Below are 20,253 nucleotides of genomic sequence, written 5' to 3'. Positions count from 1 at the left end.
TGCCTGCAACACAAATCACCAAAAGAAACCTCCCACCACCACCACTTTCTAGCCCTTGCAGCAACCAAGTGCCTGGAAGCTGGGCGTGTCTGGGGATAACCAGCATCACTCCCTAGCGTGAAATCTCCAGGAGACAAAACAATCTAATCCAACGTGCGTTCACATTCTGACTTGCTTTGGGGTGGTACCTTCAGGGAGGGACATGGAGCTGAACCCACTTATGTCAGGACTGGGTTCCCTCAATACCAGCAGCAGAGAAGCCAGGCTTTCCCTGGACACCCTAAAGCCAGGGACAAGCTACCAGTGCAAGATCAATATCCCAACAGGCCCAGTGCCCAGGGAATGGGGTGGGGCCACGATGGATTGAGCATACAGTCATCTCCAGTGGTCGAGTCTCCCACAGTTAAATGCCAACGGGAGATCTGAAACAATCCGGAATGCACTGGTAGGACAGCCAAAACACTGGCTGATCTTAGCCTGGTCAGCAATACAGAGGAGAAAAATAACCTTCCTAGCCTTTGAGAAGAGTCAGATCGCCTGGAGGGAAACAAGGAGCCAACTGCGCGTCTGGTGGAGCTTACAGGGACATGAAAGGTAAGCAGTTTGCTCGCTTCCCCAGCCAGAGGCCTGAAGCAAGACTGAAACCTGCTGATACAGCAGGGGAAGGGGAGGGAGGCATGGGGGAAGAGAAGAGAGAAAAGTGAAAGATGGAAAAGCCTGCAAGGGGCTGCAGAAACTTCAAGGTGTTTTATCAGGGGGATTCCTGCAGGGGTTGCAAAGACCAGACCATAACAGCCTCAGGTGAGGGCTGGTCAGGAAAGCAGCCTGGACCCAGAGGGTCCTATGCACCCTTTGTGGCTCTGCACCATCTCTATGTCATACCTCACAGCGCTCTGGGCCCTTTTGCTTTGCTCTTCCTCTATGCTGGCTTGGCTCTGGTCCTTCTCCTCTTTTCCCAGTTCCCGGGCCTGCAAGTAAAAGCAGAGTGGAGTTGGTCAACTCTTGTGCAGTCAATGCTTGTCTCGAGAATGCACAACAGCTCTGAAGAAGACCTGCTGGAGACCTGTGCCAGGCTGTTCCCATCACTGAGCACTTTCCCATGTGCCAAACCAGCTAGCTCCAGAGAACCGTCCAGGCAGTCCTCCAGACCACAGTGCTCTGTGCTTCTCCGCTGCATGCCGAAGACCTAAGAGAACATGCAAGCCGTACTCACCAGGCCTGCGACACCAACAGACAGATTCCCCATTTCTGTTGGTGCTTTGAAAGTCAGGTCCTGTCAAAGCATCACCGGTCAGACCCCCCCCAGAAATCACTGGTTGCTTTGGAACATTTAGGCTTAAATTGCTCTTTCTGTTCCAGACAAAGGGAAGTAGAGGCAGAAGTGGAACGCTAGGCCCAAGCCACAGTGAGCCCATGTGGAGCTGGGAACAGCCCCACCTCATGCTTCAGCCCTGTCCAAATCCTGGCTCCTCTCCAGCATGGGGTCAGAACAGGACTGTCCTGATATAGGAATGAGGAGGGCTCATGCCTGACCGCGTGGAGACCAGCTTCCCCCCAGCACTGGGCAGAAAGAAAGGCTCCCTCCATCTGGCTGTGCACTCGGGACCACTTGTGCTGCCTTCTTAGTGAAGTGGCCATGCCCCTGCTCCTGCCCAGAGATGCTGCCCCCAACAATGCAGATGCTCTGGCAGGGGAAGGATGAAACTGGGAAACCTGTAAAATCTGCTGGGAATAAAGGAGTAGAGACATGGACAGTGGAGCCTTGGGTAACGGCATAGGACAAGACTGGGCCATCAGAAACACCCCCACTGCCTTGACCTAGCCAGGGGAGGGAAGCCCCAGACCTCCCTGGTGGCAGTGCCCCTTCAGGAGGGAAAGCGTTAACCGTGCCTCTTTCCAGCAAGGATCCAGGCACTGGTATAGGCGCCGCGGGGGCGGGGGTGGCGTGCTCACTGAGGGTGGAGTGCTGAGAGCTGAGGCATGACTTTGCCATATGGAAGTGCACCACAGGGCAGAGCCAAAATAAAAACGAAATTAAAAATAGCAGTGATTTATGCAAATTTCTAGCGGAGCAAACAGCAGAAGGATTCCCGGCTAGTGCTGTCACTTCCCATCACGTCAGCGTGCCGGCTCCCTTCCTCCTGCCCCGGCACAAAGAGCCGCAGCTCCCGAGTGCCGGAGAGCCCAGCAAACCTCTTCTCCCTCGCCCTGGGCTCCATCACTGCCACCTCAACAAGAGCCCATGGGGACGGAGCCTGCACTGGGCCCTGCCGGCCCTGGCCCCGTGCTGTGGGCTGCTTCCTGGCTGTCCCTCAGGACTCAGATCTGTTGTGAAACGGGGAGGTCAGCCCATCTTGCAGGGGATCAGGCCCCCTGCCAGGGGAGGGCTGGCTACTAGACAGAGCAGGGGACTGGGCTCTGAGGCCTGGCTTTCAGTGTGGCTCTGCCGAGCCATCTGCCCCTGCAGCTCTATGAGTGGGCAGCACCCACCCATACAGCTGCAGGTGAAGGTGCCAAGGACTGTTCTTGGCTTGGCTTCCTGTCCCCTGGTTGTAGGCGGTGCTCAGAGTCCACACTGAGACAGAAGCAGCCATCACGGGAAGGTTGGCGTGGGGGGAGGCTAGCACGGGTAAGGCTGTTTTGGCTCCAAACCTGGCTTTCTTTTAAGTTAAATAAAACAGTAATGCCCTGAAAGGGAGACTTCACCTCCTCTCCAACTTTACTGTCTGGCCCTCAGACCAGGCAAAATACGGCTTGCATCCTATGTGAAACCTGTATTGAAGGATCTCAAAGCCCTTGGTGAGGGGTGCAGCACTCTGCCCTTCCTCGTGGCCAACATTCGCCCCACTGCAAAAGGAGGATGTGAGGGGAGAAGGCAGCAACCCACCCATCCATACCCATCCCCAGCAGCGGAGCTGGGAGTGAAGCCCAGTCCCTCATTGTAGACAACGGACAAACCAGGGGCTAAGCTGCCACACGGCCCGACAAAACAGACAGGCTGCAGAACCCACATCCTGGCACAGGCCATTCGGCTGCCACACTGGCCATTTCAAATCCACACTTTGTCAAAGGATGCAGAGGCAGAGCAAGCCAAGTCTGCAGACAAACAGTCCAACAAACCCCGCCAGTGCCAGGCAAAAACCTCCTGTCTCTCTACACAAAGGAGCAGCTGCAGTTCTGCAGGGGGCACCGCTCAAATCCACCTCTCTGTGCTCGAGACCAGGCTGCCATAAACTCGAAGCCTGTCTGCTCCAGTGAGGAATCTGTCTGCACGAGCCTGTGTGGCAGCAAAGGGGAGAGGGGGTGGCGGGGAGGCAGACGGGGACGCAGCAGGCACGTGCTCTGTTTGCCTTTCGCATCTCATCATCCTCATTCTCAAACACAAGAGGACAGGTGTGTACTCCAAAGCCAGCAGAGCACCCTGGATGGCTCTTCTCTGCTGGACAGGTGGCAGGTTTGTCACTCGGGGTCTCTTCCAGAACAGCTGATTGATTCACTTACAATCAGATCAAGGCTGAGTGAGCCCCAGCTGGAGCCTGACCTGCTGCCTACCCACGCACTGCAGAGCTCGTGTGCTGCAAGAGAGGTGGCAGGGGAGGCGGAAGCGATACGTGGCGGGCGCACCGGGCTGCCAAGGCAAGTACAGAAACCCAAGACACATCCAAATGCCCTGCAGTCCAACCCAGCCCTACTGCAGTCACGCTCGTTGCTGAACGGGCATGGCTGCCACTCTTTATGCTCCATATGGACTCTGAGAACGGCTCTCAGGTCTCAGGGAAAATTTGGCAACCCACTAAAAACAAAGCCTGAGTCCCGTTACTGAAAACGGTCAGGGCAAAATACCCCCTCTTCTCTCTCTCCCCCACCATCCTATTTTTTTTTTTTTTTGTCTCTCAGCATGAGAGATTTGTTTTCCCTGCCACCATTTCCTGTCATCCAAATCCCACCCATCTGCTTCTGGGGAGGAAAGAGACATACACACGCACAGACGAGCAACATGGCAGAAAGTCCGCCTCACCACCACAGCCCCAGAGAAAGCCAGTTCTTTGTACATGCCAGGGAGCCAAGGGCCAGGGGCATGCACGTGCCCCGATATAAGCCTCGTAAGCCATCGGCCCCAGGCATCACGGCTAACCAGATGCCCAGGAGAAGCGCACACTGCAGCTTATTCTGCTCCTCAGTGGCCTGCACTTCTGGACAGGCTGCTGTAGTCGTGCCAACCGAAGGTCTCATCCCGGCTCTGCAACAGACTCATTGTGCGGACTTGGGCAAGTCACCGAACGCTCTGCAGAAGCTTCCTTTCAGAAATGCAGAGCACAAAGCCTTGTCTGTGGTTGAGCAGCTAACAATGCAGCCTTCTCCCCCAGCCGCTGCTCAGCACCCAAGGTCAAGCATACTGCTACCACTCACCTCCAGCTCAGAGCCATCCTGGACAGGAGACAGAGCGTCCACATCCAGCACCTGCTCGGAGAGCCGACTTTGGAAGCCAAAGTCCTAAAGAGAACAAAAAATGAGAGGGTCAGTTCCTGGGGGGTCCACAGGGGCCTGTGCTTCCTTCTAGCTCATCTGAGCACCCAGGGCTGAGTCCCTTGTACCAGCATAGAGAAGAACTGCCCAGAGAAAGATGGTTACATCAGGATTCAACAAAATATGCCTGAGAGGCGTGCCACTAAGACAAAAACAGTAGGCAGGCAGACCCTGCACTACACCTGCTTGCAACGCCAGTGCTGAGGCATGGCCTGGGATACCCACTTCCCAGGCTGGAGGAGTCCAGGACAGGGCAGAGCTCATGCAGCAGAAGAGGAGAGCAGGGAAAGATGGTGCAAAAGACATTCACCAGCTCACAGTTCTCCTGCCAACTGACCTGCTGGAAACAGTTTTTTGGAGGCTCCAAGCTGGACAAGCCACGGGCCAGGGATTGAGAACTGTAATCCCCAAATGAGTAAGCCCGCACGCCCGGGCTGCAGGGCTGAAACACCGCAGCCAGAGGACTTCACAGGACTGCTTCCAGCCCGCCCGCTGTTTCATGCTGGTACGTGCCTGCCCCCACCTTGCAGGCCCAGTGGGCAGACACACCATGCGACACATCCAAAGGGCCCCACGGAGGATCTTCCCCCTACTCCTTGCATTTCAAACTTTAATACTGCAAGAGCACTTCCTAAAATTCAGCCTGTGCAAGCTGCCCACAGGGCTGTGGATCTCCGAGATGTCCTCCTTGCCAGCCCAGGCGTGCGCAGAGCACGTGCAGACGGTAGCAGACCCATGGAAAGGTGCTGCTGGGAGCCGTAGCACTTGCCAACACATGGGCTGCTGCTAACGCTGACAAATAATGTCATTCCCAGCAATGCTCTGGCCACACCGCCTGCGCTCCTCCTGGCAGATGGCAATGGCAGCTTCCTGCGGAGATGAGAAGATGCTGATGGGCCTTTTCCTCCCTAGCTCACGGCTACCCTTCTGGATGTTCCCCCTCCCCCTCGTGGAGCAGCCAGGTTCCCCACTCCCCTTCAGCAGGTGGGAAGGGGCCGTTTCCCACTTGTCTCTGAGTTTTTACACTGCTTGTCACTGCCTTTTTCTTGCCATTCTCTAATTTGGGCCGCGAGCTTCAGCTGAGCAAGCTGACCTCATGCATTTGCTGCCCCCCCCACACCCACCCAATACACAGCCCACAGACAGGAACTGAGGATGAGCACAGGAGCACAGTGCTGGAAGGGGCCCCACGGGTCTTCGTGTCCACTGGCCACTGTTAACTGAAGGAATGCCCCAAACCGCCACTTCAAGCCCTCCCCGACATATACAAGGCACAAAACCCACAACCCTGACAGCACCCCAGCACATGCCAGAGGCAACAGCAAGAAAAAGGCCAGCATTGCCAGGGCAACCACAGGGGAGCAGTTAATTAAACCTGTGCCCTGAACATCCCAAGAGAAGGACTGTGCCCCACACTACAGAGGATAAGATACTTGCCCCTTTTATATCATCTCCAGCTCCCCTGCGGACGCCTCCCTTTACCACGACTGTACCCCATGCCTTCTGCACAAGACCCTGCAATACCCCAACTTTGCCTGTTCCCCTTGGCTGTATGCCTGCCTCGTATCATCCCACAGCCCAGCCTTCCTGACACACCAGTCTCACCCACATTCCAGGCCTCAGCAGGTAACCAGCACCAAAACACCTGCTCAGGCTACTCGACCCCAAGCTGTGTCTGGCTTATGCGTGGGGGAGGTCTGGCAGCTTGGGAATCAGAGCTGGGGTTACGCCTTGCTCTGCCACCTACTCACCACAGGACATCGGCCCAAATTTAATCACTCTGGAGGTCCAGCTTGCTCTGTCTTTAAAGCACCAGAGGCCGAGACCAGTCTGACCTGCTCAGGAATGCTTCAAGATGCTTAGGAGCCAGGCAAGCATGCTGCAGAATGCCACGTGGGGCTGAGCCACAACAACCAAGGGACCATGCAGTAGCTCAGATGGCAGGGCTGCAGGATGCAGGAGATGCCAGCTACGCAACTGGCCCAGTGCTCCCACAAGAACAAAGCCCACGCCCCAGGAACCGGTCCCTGACTCACCATAACCTGCAGCAGCTGGCGATCCACATGGTTAGCAAGGGGCGCATCCTTCCCACGCTCGCTGGCCTCAGAGTCCTTTAAAAACCCAGAAAGGAAGAAGTTACAGCGTGCGCCTGCTGCCCTCCCCGTTCCGCGGGCATGCCCAACACGCAGGAGGACAACGGCCGAAACTTGGGAAGTCAAGCTAATGCACCAGGGAGGAGGAAAGCAGCCACCCCCAAGTCTCTGGGGCATCCAGGGAAGACCTTTCCAAGGGTGCAAGCCATGGCCTTGCCGAAAGCACCATGTGATGCAGAGAAAGGACTTTTGGAGAAAGGAGGGCTAGGAAAGAGCAGGGAAGGCTCTTCAGATGAGCTGCCAAACCCATGGGCTTCCTGAGGCAAGGCCTTGTCGACCGCCCAAGCTCCTGCAAAGCCTCTGACAACCCCACATACACCTCACTCCAACCACTGTTCCCTGCCGGTCTCCAGCTTGCCACTCAGCTCCCAGACTCATGTTCCTCTATCCATTTTCCCATCCAGATAGTGCACTACCTCCTATGACTGGCAATCACCCTTAATTAGCAATGCCTGTGCAACCCCTACTCCTAGACACACATGTGGGCCTGATCAGGATGATGCTCAGAACAACACAGCACTACAGCACTGAGGGCTGCAGTGCTGCTCCAAAGACTATGGCCAATAACAAGTATGGATGCTAACAGGAGTGGCCCACCGGTCCCAATCCCCAGCACTAGTGCCTGCTTAACTCTGAGCCCCTGAGCAGTCTCACTGGCTTCAGCAGGTTTGCTCCCACGAGCGACGCTGAACATGCATGCAAGGCCTTGGAATCATAGAGCCATAGGGCTGGAAGGGACCTTATCATCTCAGGGCCTTATCCCGAGAAGCACCATCTAGGTTCTGCGTTGTAACTTCCAAAGCCCTTGTACAGAGAAGGTGCTCTACAAATACTCCATAACTGCAGGAAGAGAGAGCCTGGACTGCGGCGAATCACTTCACCACGGCTCTAACGCCTTTGGATGCCTGCACGTGCATGGCACGCCCAGCTCCTGTGCGTGTCCCCTGCTTCAGCTCAGGCGCTCAACCTGCCTTGCTGGGCCAGCACAGGCTTTGCTCTCACCAGGGACCACACTAGAAGGCACCTTCTGCTCTCCAGCCAGTCAGTTTTTGGGTCTCTCTTCAAAAAGGGTGGGGAAGGTAACTTGGCTACCAGGAGGCACTGTAGACAACCCACAGCTCTGGAAGCAACCTCTGCAGTTCGGTCCTCTCCCCTCTCCCTACAGCATCTCCCCCTTCAGAGTTGTGACACCACAACTGGCAGCACTTTTACACCTTTGCCCCCTCCCCCTGCACAAGCTGACAGAGAGAACACAGAAGGGGAGTGATGAAGAACCACTGACAGCTGGGCTTGGTGTGAACTTCGCTGTAAAACCTGCTTACTCAGTGTAGGCGGCAGCACTGAAAGATTCAAAAGCAGTGTCCCGGTGCCGTGTTTCTGCCTGTCAGGTGCTTTGGACAGCACTTTGCATGCATATCAAAGTAGGGTTCCCTAGCTCAAGGCTGGGATTTTGTAGAGAACTGCAATCCCCTCCAAGAAACGCATCAGCGCCTAGGAAAGTGCTTACACACACGCTTCGCTCCAAGCCACCTGCCTACATCCCACCAAAGGCAACAGGATGTAAGCACGTGCTGGAAGTGCCTTCCTATACCTGGGTCTCGGAAAGCCGGGGAGAGGGCAGGACAGGCCAGACCTCTCACGCACAGCCCTGCCCAAACAGGCCAGTTCCTTACTTCTCCAGCCTCCAGCTTGCTGTCTGTTTGCAAATCAGCTGCTTCTTCCCTCGTTTCACTTGCAACCTTCCCATCGATGGACACAGTGTCAACAGTGACCGCCAGGCTTGCTGGCTGATCTGCCTCAGCAGCTCCCGCATCTGGAGATGCAGCGCTGGACGGCCCACGACTGCTGGGCGCGTCCGTCCCCGCTGTCGTCTTCTCCCCCAGAGTGCCTGGCTGCTCCTGAGCTGCTGAGATTTCACCTTCTACCTTAGCATCCTCCTTTTCCATTAGCTCAGTCCCAGGGGGTTTCCCATCACACTCCTCTTTGTTTAGGCCAGACAGGCTGCTGTCAGCATCTCTGTAGAGTAGTTTATCTGGAGTCGGAGGGCACGCACCAGCAGAGGACTCCTCTCCTTCAGCATGTCTTGCTTGTAAAGACTCCTTCTAGGCAGCAAGTTAAAGACAATTACAGCTGCACTCCATGACCGCTCTCCCCCAGCTAGGGGAAGATTCTTATTGCCAAAGCGGGGCTACATATTCCTACAGGAAGGATGGCAAAGCTCAGGGTACTTCAGTGAGGCTGCTTTTAATTTATTCCCTTTTTGGGAAAAGGGGCCTCATTATGCTGAATGCACTTCACCTCCCGGGGCTGGAACTGGCTTTTACTGAGCGGCTCGCACATTCTACGGATGCTAGCAGGCATGCGCTAGGGACGGGGTTATGGCGACCGCAGGCTGTGCCTTGTGGCAGCACTCACAGAACCTCAGTCTGTTTAGTAGCAGAGACTTGTTTCTAAAGGACAGTGCTTTTGGGTTTGTAAATTTTGCTTGGAACCATCACCTAAGGGGAGGTAAGGCAAGGTGTGTCCAGCACAGTGCCCTCTTCGGCATAGGCCCAAGACCTGGCAGGAATTAAAGGCGCAAGTCTTCAGGTTCAGGAGGACAAAACCAAGCAGAGCACAAAGGCTGGTGCCCCGGGACTGTCTAGAGCTCTCTGCATGGTGCATGCTGCACTTGGGAAAGGGCCCAGGCCCCCAAAGATCCAGCAACGTGGCCTGGCAGCAGGAGTTTGGGACCCTCACGGTAGTGCAAGACCTGGGCAAGCAGGCAACGTCCCTCATCAGCATGCATGGAGCCACCTGCAGCACAGGTGTTTCGTTACTGCTGTTTCATTACCACTGCAGCGACAAGCCTCTGTACAGTGCACACCGTGCATGAGTGGCATGTTTTACCAGGGGATTTTTTTACTGTGGTGTTGCTTTAAAGCATCGGCTGCAAGGATTCCTACGGGCTGTCGCTCCACTGAGGGAGCTTCTCTGGCTCCAGTCGACCGACCTATTAGTCAAGTTAGGGAAGGGCAGACAGCAACCAAATCACTTTCCCCTAATGCTGCACTTCCAAGTGTCACCACCAATTGAATGGGGAGTGGAAGGAAAGCCTCAAGCCCATCTGCACAGCAGCTCCGTACCCAGCTAATGGTCCTATAAGCATGCTGTGCTCTAGCTGGCTGGCCTTCCGGGGCTTGCCAGGGTAAATGAGGGCTGGGAACTGATTTTACAATCTGGACAATTATCTTCCCTGGTCTCCATGGCACTTCCTCCTTAGGTGTGGATGTCAGTGTGCCCAAAGAGACGTGTGCCCACCGGCTGTGCCTCATGGGATGGTCTGCTCTGGAATTTACCCTTTTCACCACTGAACGTGCGAGAGAGTGCCTTTTAGGAAGGGCCACCCCACAGCAACGTTCACCCCTCTCCAAGTGGACTGCACAGGGTCCTGACTGCACAGCATGACACATGGACCAAACAGGAGCTACTACCATTCCCACCACACAAATGGGTACGCTCTTCCCTCTGATGGGCACAGGCACCCAGCAGCATTCACTGGAGCACTCGTGGGGCCTCTGCATACAAAGAGGCAGATGTCTCTTAGGACAAAGCTCGTATGAGCCAGTGGCCCAGCTCAGAAACTGGTTTTTGCACAGCCTCGAGGACAGACGTGGGAAGCCTAGCTGCAATGCTGCGTCTGACTGATCGCTACACACAGCTCTACACAAGACACAGCTATGTGTCTCTCACACAAGCAAAGCCTCCATTTTGCAAGGACAGAGCAAGTCCTTCTAGGCATTCGAGTGCTAGTCAGGTAGTAATTGGCTCCAGCTGGTCCTCCTGCAAGCTGGCACATAATCTACCTGCAGCTGAGTGACATGGTGTGCAACTCCTGCCCGTCAAGTAAATTACTCCTGAACAGAACGCCCCCAGCGATCAGCACAGATCTGAAGCAAACCCAGCTATATGGACGGGGCTGGATTTCAGGAAGCAAGTCTTGATCTGCAGCAGTATCCTGCTCAGCGCACGCAACAGTGCAGCCGTGTCACCCGCTGGAGCATACACGACTTTCATGGGCAGGATCACCGTGCAGGAAACTTATCTTTATTTTGCTTTCAACCAGCAAACCAAATGCGAGCCCTATGGCTTTTGCTGCTGGAAGCCAGAGTCACGAGTTAAGGCTGTGCTCAGACAGAGCAGCCCACAGAGCGGGGCAGGTTCTGCGGCTGTCAGGAAGGATGCCTTCCTGCTGCTTTGCAGGGTGGTAAGTCTTTCTCATGCACTGCCAGGGGACAGAGCCAAACAATGCAACCCCCTGATGCCACATCATAGCACTAGGAGCGAGCTATTTTCTACTCGAAGCCTCAGTGACATCATGCAAGCCAGTGATGTCAGAGAGCCACTGGTCACCTCTCTCAGACTTCCCGTTTCATCGGCAGAATTCCTCCGGTGCTGGAGCTCGGGTTCTGTGACGTCAGCTAACCGGCTGCCACGGCCGTCCTCCTCTGCTTTGCAGCTGCCCTGATGAACGGGGTAACATCTGCTAGCCAACACGCCCCTGCCGCCCTCTGAACACAGGGCGCTTGCTCATCATGGCTTCCTCCCCTCCCGCCAGTACAGCATGGACTAACGACCCAGAGAGGAATTTAGCATTTTGCATCTTTCTTCTTACTGATGCTGTCTTAATGGAAGACAAATTACATTTCCAGAAGAAAGGCAGAAACATCACCAGTAGGGAATCCCTCGATTCCCCCCGCTTGTCTCCAGAACATAACGGAGCTGGGTGGATTTTGATACTCTGAAAGGAGCAGAATCCAGAGCACTTCATTGCTGGACTCAGGCACCTACTTCCCACAAGTTGTTCATGAAAATCCCAGGGACAGCACTAGATGCGCCACACACCCCCAGCCCCAACCCACCCATCCTCGTCTCTGCAGAATGCTTTACTGCATCGCTCTCCAGGTTCACCTCCTTGCCATGTGAACACAGCCTGGTAGCAGATTATCCAGACCACTGGCACGAGAGAGCAACAATTCTCCCCAGAGACCCCTCCACCAGGAGAGCTTCAGCGCAAGGCTGCACAGATACCGAAAGGGGACAGGGAACCCACGTGTGAAGATAGTCACAGCAGCTGCCAGTGGGTGAGCCCGGGCTGGACGGTCCTCAGTCAAAGTGCTTCCTGTGCCCTGCCTGGCAGCATGCAACCCAAACACCCAGGTGCCAAGCTGGTCCCACTACATGAGTTTTGGGGCTGCTGCTTGGTGAACGGTCAAAGCACTGGCCATTTAAACATATCCATGGTTCTCCCAAGCACTCCCCAGAGCAGGGGCTCACCCCACCAGCCTGAAAGCACTAGGTTGGCTATAGCCATTTTTAACCGTGCTCTCTGCTGTAGTGAAGAGAACAGCGTTGTGAGCAGCCTGTCCCATTCCTGCCCCTCAGCCAGCCAGCGCGGTCTTGGTGTTTTAGGGACAGCTGGGGAGAGGTGCGATTTCCTTGGAATAGGCAGTGCTGCTCTCACACATGGCCCGTCATGAACACATGCAAGCATGCTGCACTGCGCAGAGTTTGGGTACAGATGGAGTTCTCCCTCCAAACATTACCGTCTGGTAAAAAATATCATTGCTGCATTTTATTTTTCTGTAGCACAGACAGACCATGTGACCCCTGGAGTTGATCTGGAGAGGGATCTCCTCACCATGCACAGCACCAGAGCCCCCGGACAGTCCAGCTGCCTGCTGTCTTGCACAGCATTCTCTGTCCACTAACCCCCAGGCAGGGGCTCTCAGGCCATTTCCATGTGCTCCAACATCCTCATGTGCACCTAGGCATGTTAATGCCACTCCAGCAATTACCACGTGAACTAGAGATACAGGCAAATCCCTCCAAATGGGCTCAGAAACTAGTTAACCAGCACTAGCCCATCATTTCTGGCCCCACTAAGCACCCCTGTCCTTAGAAAAGGTGCCGGTTTCATAGGTACAAATGACTCATGATGGAAGGAAACCCACTCTCCAGTTCTTCAGCCTCTGGCTTATTCTGATGTTTCACCCCAGTCCCTAATTGCGTTACTCCTTTCCCTCTGCCTCATTCCAAACACCACCCTTGGAGAGCGCTGGATTTGTTCCTGGCCATGCTCCTTGCTCTGGACTGGCTCGTTTAATTCGGGAGTCTCAATTCTCACCAAACACTCCTGCACTTTGGCACGGCACTAACACCATTGCTTAGTGTCTCTGGACATGGACTCTTTGCCTCTGATCCCTGCCTGGATTCTTACCAGCTTGGTAGGCAATCTGGCTTCTTTAATGCTTCACCCCAGCACTTCATATGCTCGTCCACGTAGGGCCTGTTTTACAAGCCCTCTCTCCTCCCTCTGATTTTGTTCATAATAAAACTGGAGAATGCCTTGGGATGCAGAGCGAGAGTTGGCCAACATCAATGTTTTTCTACTGCCATCTTATGGAATTACAAGTGAATAATAATTTCCAGTGCAGTGTTAACAACCTGAAGATACCATCCATCCTGGTAACTAGTTTTTAAGATGGAGGGAGCCTCACTGGTGGGTGAGAACTGCCATTTTATCACAGATTCTCAAAGCCCCTCCACATCAGTGAAATGCTAAGAGTGCTCTGCTCCTAGACATACGAAGGTAGGGTAGATTTGCACCTTGTAGACTAACTAAACATTTCAGCGATGAACTGGGGCCCGTCAGGCTTCTTGGTGCTCTGGAGATAATAGGAGCGTATAGCCTTCCTATTCCTGTCTAGGTTAATGCAATCCCTTGCACGCTTTGCCCAGCAAAGCTAACAAGCTCTCTGGCAAAGTGCTTTAAAGCTCAATTTCCATGCACCATGAAAAAGGATAATGAAAAGACTGTATAGCATCTTAAAAGAAATTAATTTGCCTTTCAGATGCTGGAGCCAAGTTTCCCCAGTAGCAAGACGGGATTAACATCAATGTGAACAGTTGGGTCTGATCACTACAGACTGTTTGCAATGCATGCCCCACTGTCTCCCTCTCATCTTCAACCTGATCACCATAAAGTATGCATGTGCAAGGAGCATGAGATCCTGGGGAAAGAAATGCACCTCCTCAAAGCTGGATATGCAGTGTCACTGGTGAGGCATCACATTTGAAGGAAGAAATGTAAATCAGCAACATACAGGGACAGTGACAAAGGTTCATTAAGGAATGGGCCATCTGCAATACTCATCTGTCACCACAAAAATCACAGAACCGGAGTGCTCTTGCCAAAAAGAGGGGCGATGTTGAAACAGCAGGTCCAGGAAGGAAAAAAAACCCTGGTGACATCATGAAAATACCGTTTTCCTTACTGAACTTGAGAATGCCATTTCTCTACACTTCCTAGAAAAGGAAATGAGGCAACCAAACCCTGTCCAGCACAGATGCTACCTGATGACAACCTCAACTCATAAGAGGGGGGCCAAAAGGACGGTTGTGGCCCCTTAATCTTCTTCACCACCCCACAGCATGACAGGAAGCGTGGTAAGCATGGCTCAGAGCAGTGAGGTGTACTGATTCATTTAAGACAACAAGAAGCCACATGGAATCATTCACAGGAATACAAAAATGTTTCATAACTGCAAATATTATGATTAACTGTCTTTTGCAAGCAGAAATATCCTTCCGAGCACACAAACCAAAACATGCCCCTGCGCCCACTTGAGCGAGCAAGCACAGTATTTTAAAGATTGCTAATGAGGCAGGCAGGCAGGAACCTTCTGCCCTGCAATGTCACAGAAGAGTCCGATACCATCATGCTTTTCAACAGCACTTAAACTGCTCAGTAGATATGTAGTCAGCGGCTCAGAGTAGCTGTTTCAGTGAGTTCTTTTTCGCTCAGCTAATCATCGAAGTAGAATCTGAACAAGGATATTTACCTGCCTAGTTTCATTCGTTAGCCATATTTAAGTGTACCTATACAACAAAAATGAGAGTGGTAATTTTTTTTGCTATTGTTTTTAAATGGGAATTTTTATTTTCCCACTCCCACTCACAAAGAACTCAAGGACTGGCTAGATTAGACTCAAACTTTCCAAGCAATTAACCTTTGGAAAGAGATCTATCAATAAGTACGTCATTCCTGAAGCTGATTTTTTTTTTTTAATTTTTACAACATCAAAACAAATTACTCACATAAACCTGTTATACGGCCTGAATGATGGTGACTTCTATACAGGCATTTACACCGCTACAAAGAGCTATTTTATGGCAATGCAAGAGAACGTAAAGGCACGAGCATTATTTTAAAAATGTAACCCTGGGACCTCATTTACAAGGCCTGTTTCAAGCAGATGGTCTGTATCATTTGCAGACTGGGCATTAATGAATACAAAAGCATCTCAACTTCCAAGCCCTTCTGCTGCATCAAGAATGTTCACTGATTCATTACCACCTTGGCCTGAATTGGCCAACGTCTCGCCCAAGAACCAGCCATGACTCCAAGGGCGCTCTCTTCTTACCTCGTAATCGAAACTGCTTCCCAGGGCACTGATGTCCATGTGCACATTTTGGAGCAATCCTGCTGTTCCTCGCAGACTCTGTGCATTTGAAGAAAAGAAACCATCACTGAGTTCTTATCTGGACCCAGTTTTAGACCACGTGGGAAGGAATCCTAAACGCTGTACCAAGCAGATGTGTGGTAGCAGAACCAGACAGCACAGTACTGAAACAGCACAATGTTAGAATCCAATTCATTTCAAAATTGCCCTCTGATGGCTAAAGACCCATGGCAGGAAGGTGTGCCATGCAGACAGCCACCCCAGGAGAAAGGAACCTCAGGTGGGCAGGAAGGATTTGACCCTGACATCATCTGCAACTGCCTGTACCCTACAGCACATGAACAAGGTGCTCAATAAGGCTGAAGACATTTACTTCACTATGGCCCTACAGACAAAATAGGGTTAGATGCCCTAGAAGGGGCAAGGCAAGCTTGACAAAAGCTTGAATTGGTGGGGGTCATTGCAGGGCTCCTGGCACGGCTATACAAGCGCTCATGGAGCTCCGGTCAGGCGCCAGATGACTGGAAAAAGGCCAATGTGGTCCACATTTACAAACAAGGGAGAAAGGAGGACCCAGGTAACTATAGGCCCATCAGTCTTACCACAGTCGTGGGGAAGATCTTTGAGAAAATTATCCAGGAGCACAACTGCAAGGGACCAGCAGGGGAGATCATGACCCCAGCATCCGTTCCTGCCCAAGGCAGGGGGTCGGACTTGATGATCTGTTTAGGTCCCTTCCGACCCTACCTACTATGATACACCTAGAGGTTTTGGAGCAACTGGCTATTCCATGTCGCTAGTCCCCCCTCAGTGATGGCCTATCATTGTATACTCCACAGGAATTCCCTGTACCATTCACAAAATAATGCACAGACCCAGTGCACTTCACACATCTCACTACCTGATTCTCACTCTCTTCGTCTTCATTTTCTCCTTCATCTAGTGTCATGAGATTTAAGAAGTCCTTCTTCTGGTGGATGAACCCCAGCAGGCTCTTGGCTTGGCCAGTGGCTTTAAGGGTCTGTGCAGGCTGCAAAGTCAAAAAACAAATGAAACTTAGAGAAGACAGGTGTACACACAGGCTTCTTGAAGCATGGCAACCCAGTCAACAGCACAGTGCTACCCCATGCCACAAGCTTCACCAGCCTAGCAGCACACCACCAAAAAGCTGCACGTTAACTGAACTGTCCGATGAGCATTTGTTTTGCAAAGGCACTGTGAACAGACCCTAACTGGCTACTGATGTGGCAGTTTCCTTTAGGCTGCACTTTTAATTAGGGCAAGGATTGCCTCCAAAGCCAGAATCTTCCTGCCCTCCACAGATATTAATTCAACAGAACAATTTGAAAGTGATTTTCCTCCCATTTTCTCGGAGATGGATTTGAAGCTCTTAGAAGGTGGGAGATTAATAGCTCAAGGGACCAGGGAGGGTTGATTTAAATTGCCAACTTTAATCAGCTTAGAAATCAGCAAGCAGGAAACCCTGATTTAAGGCTTTGATTTTTATCTCATTTTCATTTGAACCTTTGCTATGTTCTGCTTTTGTCTGGCAAAATTGGTACTTGTTCTTGTTAGCCGGGAGGACACAATACATGCCCACTTACTGAAACAATGACATGGCATCGTTTATTCAGAGGACTAATTTTTTACAGTTGTATTGACTGTTGTATACAGGATTTCTGTCAGGCTGCACATGGATGGAAAGCAGAGCCTCATCCACAGAATCCACAGCTGTCCAGGCTGGTTCAGTATTTCAACCCACCCTACTTCCAGGTGTTTAGCCAGTGATTTCTTCCAGTTCAGTGGCCTAACAGGCCAACATGTGCTGCTCAAATAATTGTCTCTATTCAGTTTACATGCCATGAATAGAATAGGGCAAGTTTTGGCCTTAACATGGGTCGGTTTCAAATTAAATAAGAAATTAAGTTCCTGAAAAATGCACTTAATAGAAATCGCTGGTGATGTATGACCCTTATGCAGCATCTGGGCCTGGAGCACCACCTACAGCAAAGGCTATTTTCCATCCCCTTAATGTGCCTTGCTGCTTCCTGCTGTTGAACATCTTTATTCAGCCTCCATGGTCCTCTCTGCACTGACCAGCAAGGGGCCGATGTGGACACTCCTGCTAGAACGTGGCTGGGCCCAACTGACTTTCTTCCCAGATGGGGATGAGATGCAATGAGAGCCCCTTTGTCCCACTGCCTAAACAAGCCAGCTGTTCTCCAGGACTGGATTTAAAAGAGAACATGTGGGTGCTCACAAACCAGGCTGACAGGCACTGATATACAAATGGAGATGGCTAGAAGGCAGGGAAACATTGCAAGCAATTCTTATGTGATACAACATCGCACTGACTGCAGTAGGAGCATGCATGGATCACTGCCATTTAGGGGGGTCCAGGGAAAGAGAGGAAGAGAGTGAGGGGGAAAAGACACATAGACAGAAACAATATTTCCAAAGATGACTGGACAGAAGCCTCTGAAACGGGAGGCTAGGTGCCACTTCCTAAACATCCTGCTACCTGTTGCAACCATTCTTCCAAATGTGGCTCGCTGCCATGAATGCAACCCAAAAGGATTTGCAGCTAAGAGGGACAGTTACCCCAATTCCACCTCTGATCCCTGGACTGGGTTCCACAAAGTTTCCCACAGCAGCACTGAGCGGGCCACGGAGCGCACCGGCAGGAACATCCACCAGACCACGTAGCGGAGCAAGATTCCCCAGGGGAGCCTGGGCAGGAGCAAGCAGGGAACCTGGAGACTAGGATGGGGACAAGATCAGTGCTGGTCCGCTGAGAGAACGAACATGCATGACATGTAAATTATGTGCATACCAGAATGAAAATAAATCTCCCTCCCACCTAAACCCTGTCTGCCGACATTTAAACCACCCCCACCGGAAAGCTGTTCCAAGCGAGTGCAAACACGTCAGATGTATAAGAAACAGCAGGTTGGCTGACTCATGCGTACAGCCCTCCCAAAGGCCACGATGAATGCATGGCTGCTTGTTTTACACTAGCGAGGAGTCTGATTTACAGAGCTAATAGGTAGTACTCCTGAGCTGGAGTTAAGGGACAGGACACAGTCAACATTCACACACAGGCAGAACTACATGTGCAGCCACAAAGAACACCGCACGAATGCCTCGGATGGGGTCAGGATCTCTGTCCTATCATCATCGAATGCAGCCGGATGGTACTCCCCCCATTCAGTCCCTCAGCTGCTCTGTATAGTACCGAGTAAGTGAAGCAGAGGCCAAGGCTGACAGATCAGATTGCTTCAGTAGAGAAAAAATGATTAACGTGTATTTATAACTGGACACTTATTCATTCATGGCAGTTAACACTTTCAGTGAGGATGAACAGAAGGGTTAACAATGCTTCTGCTCTGGGCACAATCTTTCCTCCCATTAGTTCTTCCCATGCCGGCAGTGTCCCACACCAACTTCCCACCCGCAGGGGAGAAGGACCATAGGGCTGCCCGCAGGAAGCAACAGCAGCCGGGCAGTGGAGCTAACCAACAAGACAGGGCACAGGATCTGCCTGGCATTAGACTGCTTAGTCCTCCAGTCACCCAAGTGGGGATCAGACCCCTACTCCCCAAGTGCCACCCTGCAGCACAGTAAGACACAGCAGTCTCACCCAGATGGCCAGAAGCCTCCTGCCCTCTGTCAACTGCAATATGCACCTCTTTCTGAGACAGAAGTGGGGCTGCAGTGACACCTTTAGCTGGAAGGTGAAGCTGTCCAGTGGCAGGCAATTCTGTTGCAGAACTTCACCCAGAGGTTCCTAATGATCTCTGTATTGTACGTAAGTACAGCCACACTCCCCTCCCCCAAGCAATTCCTCCTCTTCCATGAGAGCAAGTGTGAGTCCCATCAAAGCACTGACATCAAACAGGACAAGCGGGAGGAGAGGCCAAAGGCAAGTGGCCCGATGAGAAGAGGAAAAATTTGAATTACACTCTGAGGGGTGGTCGAAGAGCTACGGGCTGACTCCTGCCACAGAAAGCTCAACTCCGCTCCCCGCACAATGGAATTCCTCATCCAACGGTTCACACCTCGCGGTGCATTGCAGCACAAGGTAAGCTGGAGGGGAACGCACGCTGCAGCGATGCCCACAGTATGCCAGCACGGCTCTGTGTCACTGCTGTGACAGAGCATGTGCACTGGTAAATCGGAGCCTCCTGTGCTCTGTGTTTATATAAAATTACAGACTGAAAACACAGTTAATTCACTAGCACGCTGGGGGACAGGGAAAAGGAGAAAGCTGCGCGCTGATCTCTCCTCTGCCGAGCCGTCGCCAAATCAGCAGTTATAGGGTAAATTACACATTCTGGGCTTAACTAATTACTGTCTACAGATGGCCATTAACTATGTGTATGGAGCTGTGGATGTTAGTTGTCCTTCAGCAAAGATAAACTCACTTCCATCGGGCTAATTAAAACTTTCAGGATAATCTGCAGTTTATCTGATATTTATAGTCATAGTTATTATCAGCTAACTGAGTGCTACCACATGCTGGTAATTAGAAACTGGAGCTAGCAATTCGGTGGAGTCGCAGCTGGATACCAGCAATAGGGGAGCACAGCAATTCATTTACATTACACACACTGACCTTTTATTTTATTTTATTCCTTCAGAACAAACGATTTGGCAAGTTCTGATTAAACCGTAGCAATTACTTATGAACAAAGAACAAAACAGCCCAGAATGTTCCTCGCAGTGATGTGGCGGATCCTGCTGTATGCAGCAGAGGAAAGAGCCTTGCATTAGATGCTATGGCCTCAGCCCCAGCTCCTCCTGCCCCCACAGTGGCATACAACATCGTTGTCTGGCTTGCAACAGGGACAGCGCTCATTCCCACCACCCGTTGGGGAGAAGGAATGAGGACCAAGCACAGACAGCTGCAAGCAAGAGCAAATCAGCTGGGGCGTTTGACATCCAAGATCAAGCATCATCTAGATCCAGAAGCTTCTATGTTTAATTAACGAGGCAATCGTAGCCAAGGACAGATGTCCTAATAGTGGTAGGAAAGGAACAAGGACCCTTTGCATTTGCTGTTTTATCAA

The 20,253-nt window shown here is 52.1% G+C and overlaps 1 protein-coding gene across 4 annotated transcripts in view; it reads right to left on the bottom strand.

The window, feature by feature from the left end:
* CEP164 (centrosomal protein 164) overlaps window positions 1–20,253 on the bottom strand; it is a 52,517-nt gene that overhangs the window by 21,882 nt on the left and 10,382 nt on the right. The window contains exons 6-13 of one of the 4 annotated variants that reach the window (XM_019496269.2): window positions 17,786–17,944; window positions 16,086–16,214; window positions 15,146–15,223; window positions 11,073–11,183; window positions 8,354–8,782; window positions 6,564–6,638; window positions 4,411–4,494; window positions 883–968 (exon numbers count right to left, since the gene is read on the bottom strand). In XM_019496269.2, coding sequence (XP_019351814.1) covers window positions 883–968; window positions 4,411–4,494; window positions 6,564–6,638; window positions 8,354–8,782; window positions 11,073–11,183; window positions 15,146–15,223; window positions 16,086–16,214; window positions 17,786–17,944 — 1,151 coding nt within the window. The remainder of the gene's footprint in view (window positions 1–882; window positions 969–4,410; window positions 4,495–6,563; window positions 6,639–8,353; window positions 8,783–11,072; window positions 11,184–15,145; window positions 15,224–16,085; window positions 16,215–17,785; window positions 17,945–20,253) is intronic. The other 3 variants (XM_059719822.1, XM_059719823.1, XM_059719824.1) reach the window with 3 other exon arrangements.

Source organism: Alligator mississippiensis, chromosome 16 (genome assembly GCF_030867095.1).
Source record: "Alligator mississippiensis isolate rAllMis1 chromosome 16, rAllMis1, whole genome shotgun sequence".
Classification (NCBI taxonomy): Eukaryota; Metazoa; Chordata; order Crocodylia; family Alligatoridae; genus Alligator; species Alligator mississippiensis.
This window is presented reverse-complemented; position numbering and strand designations above follow the sequence as displayed.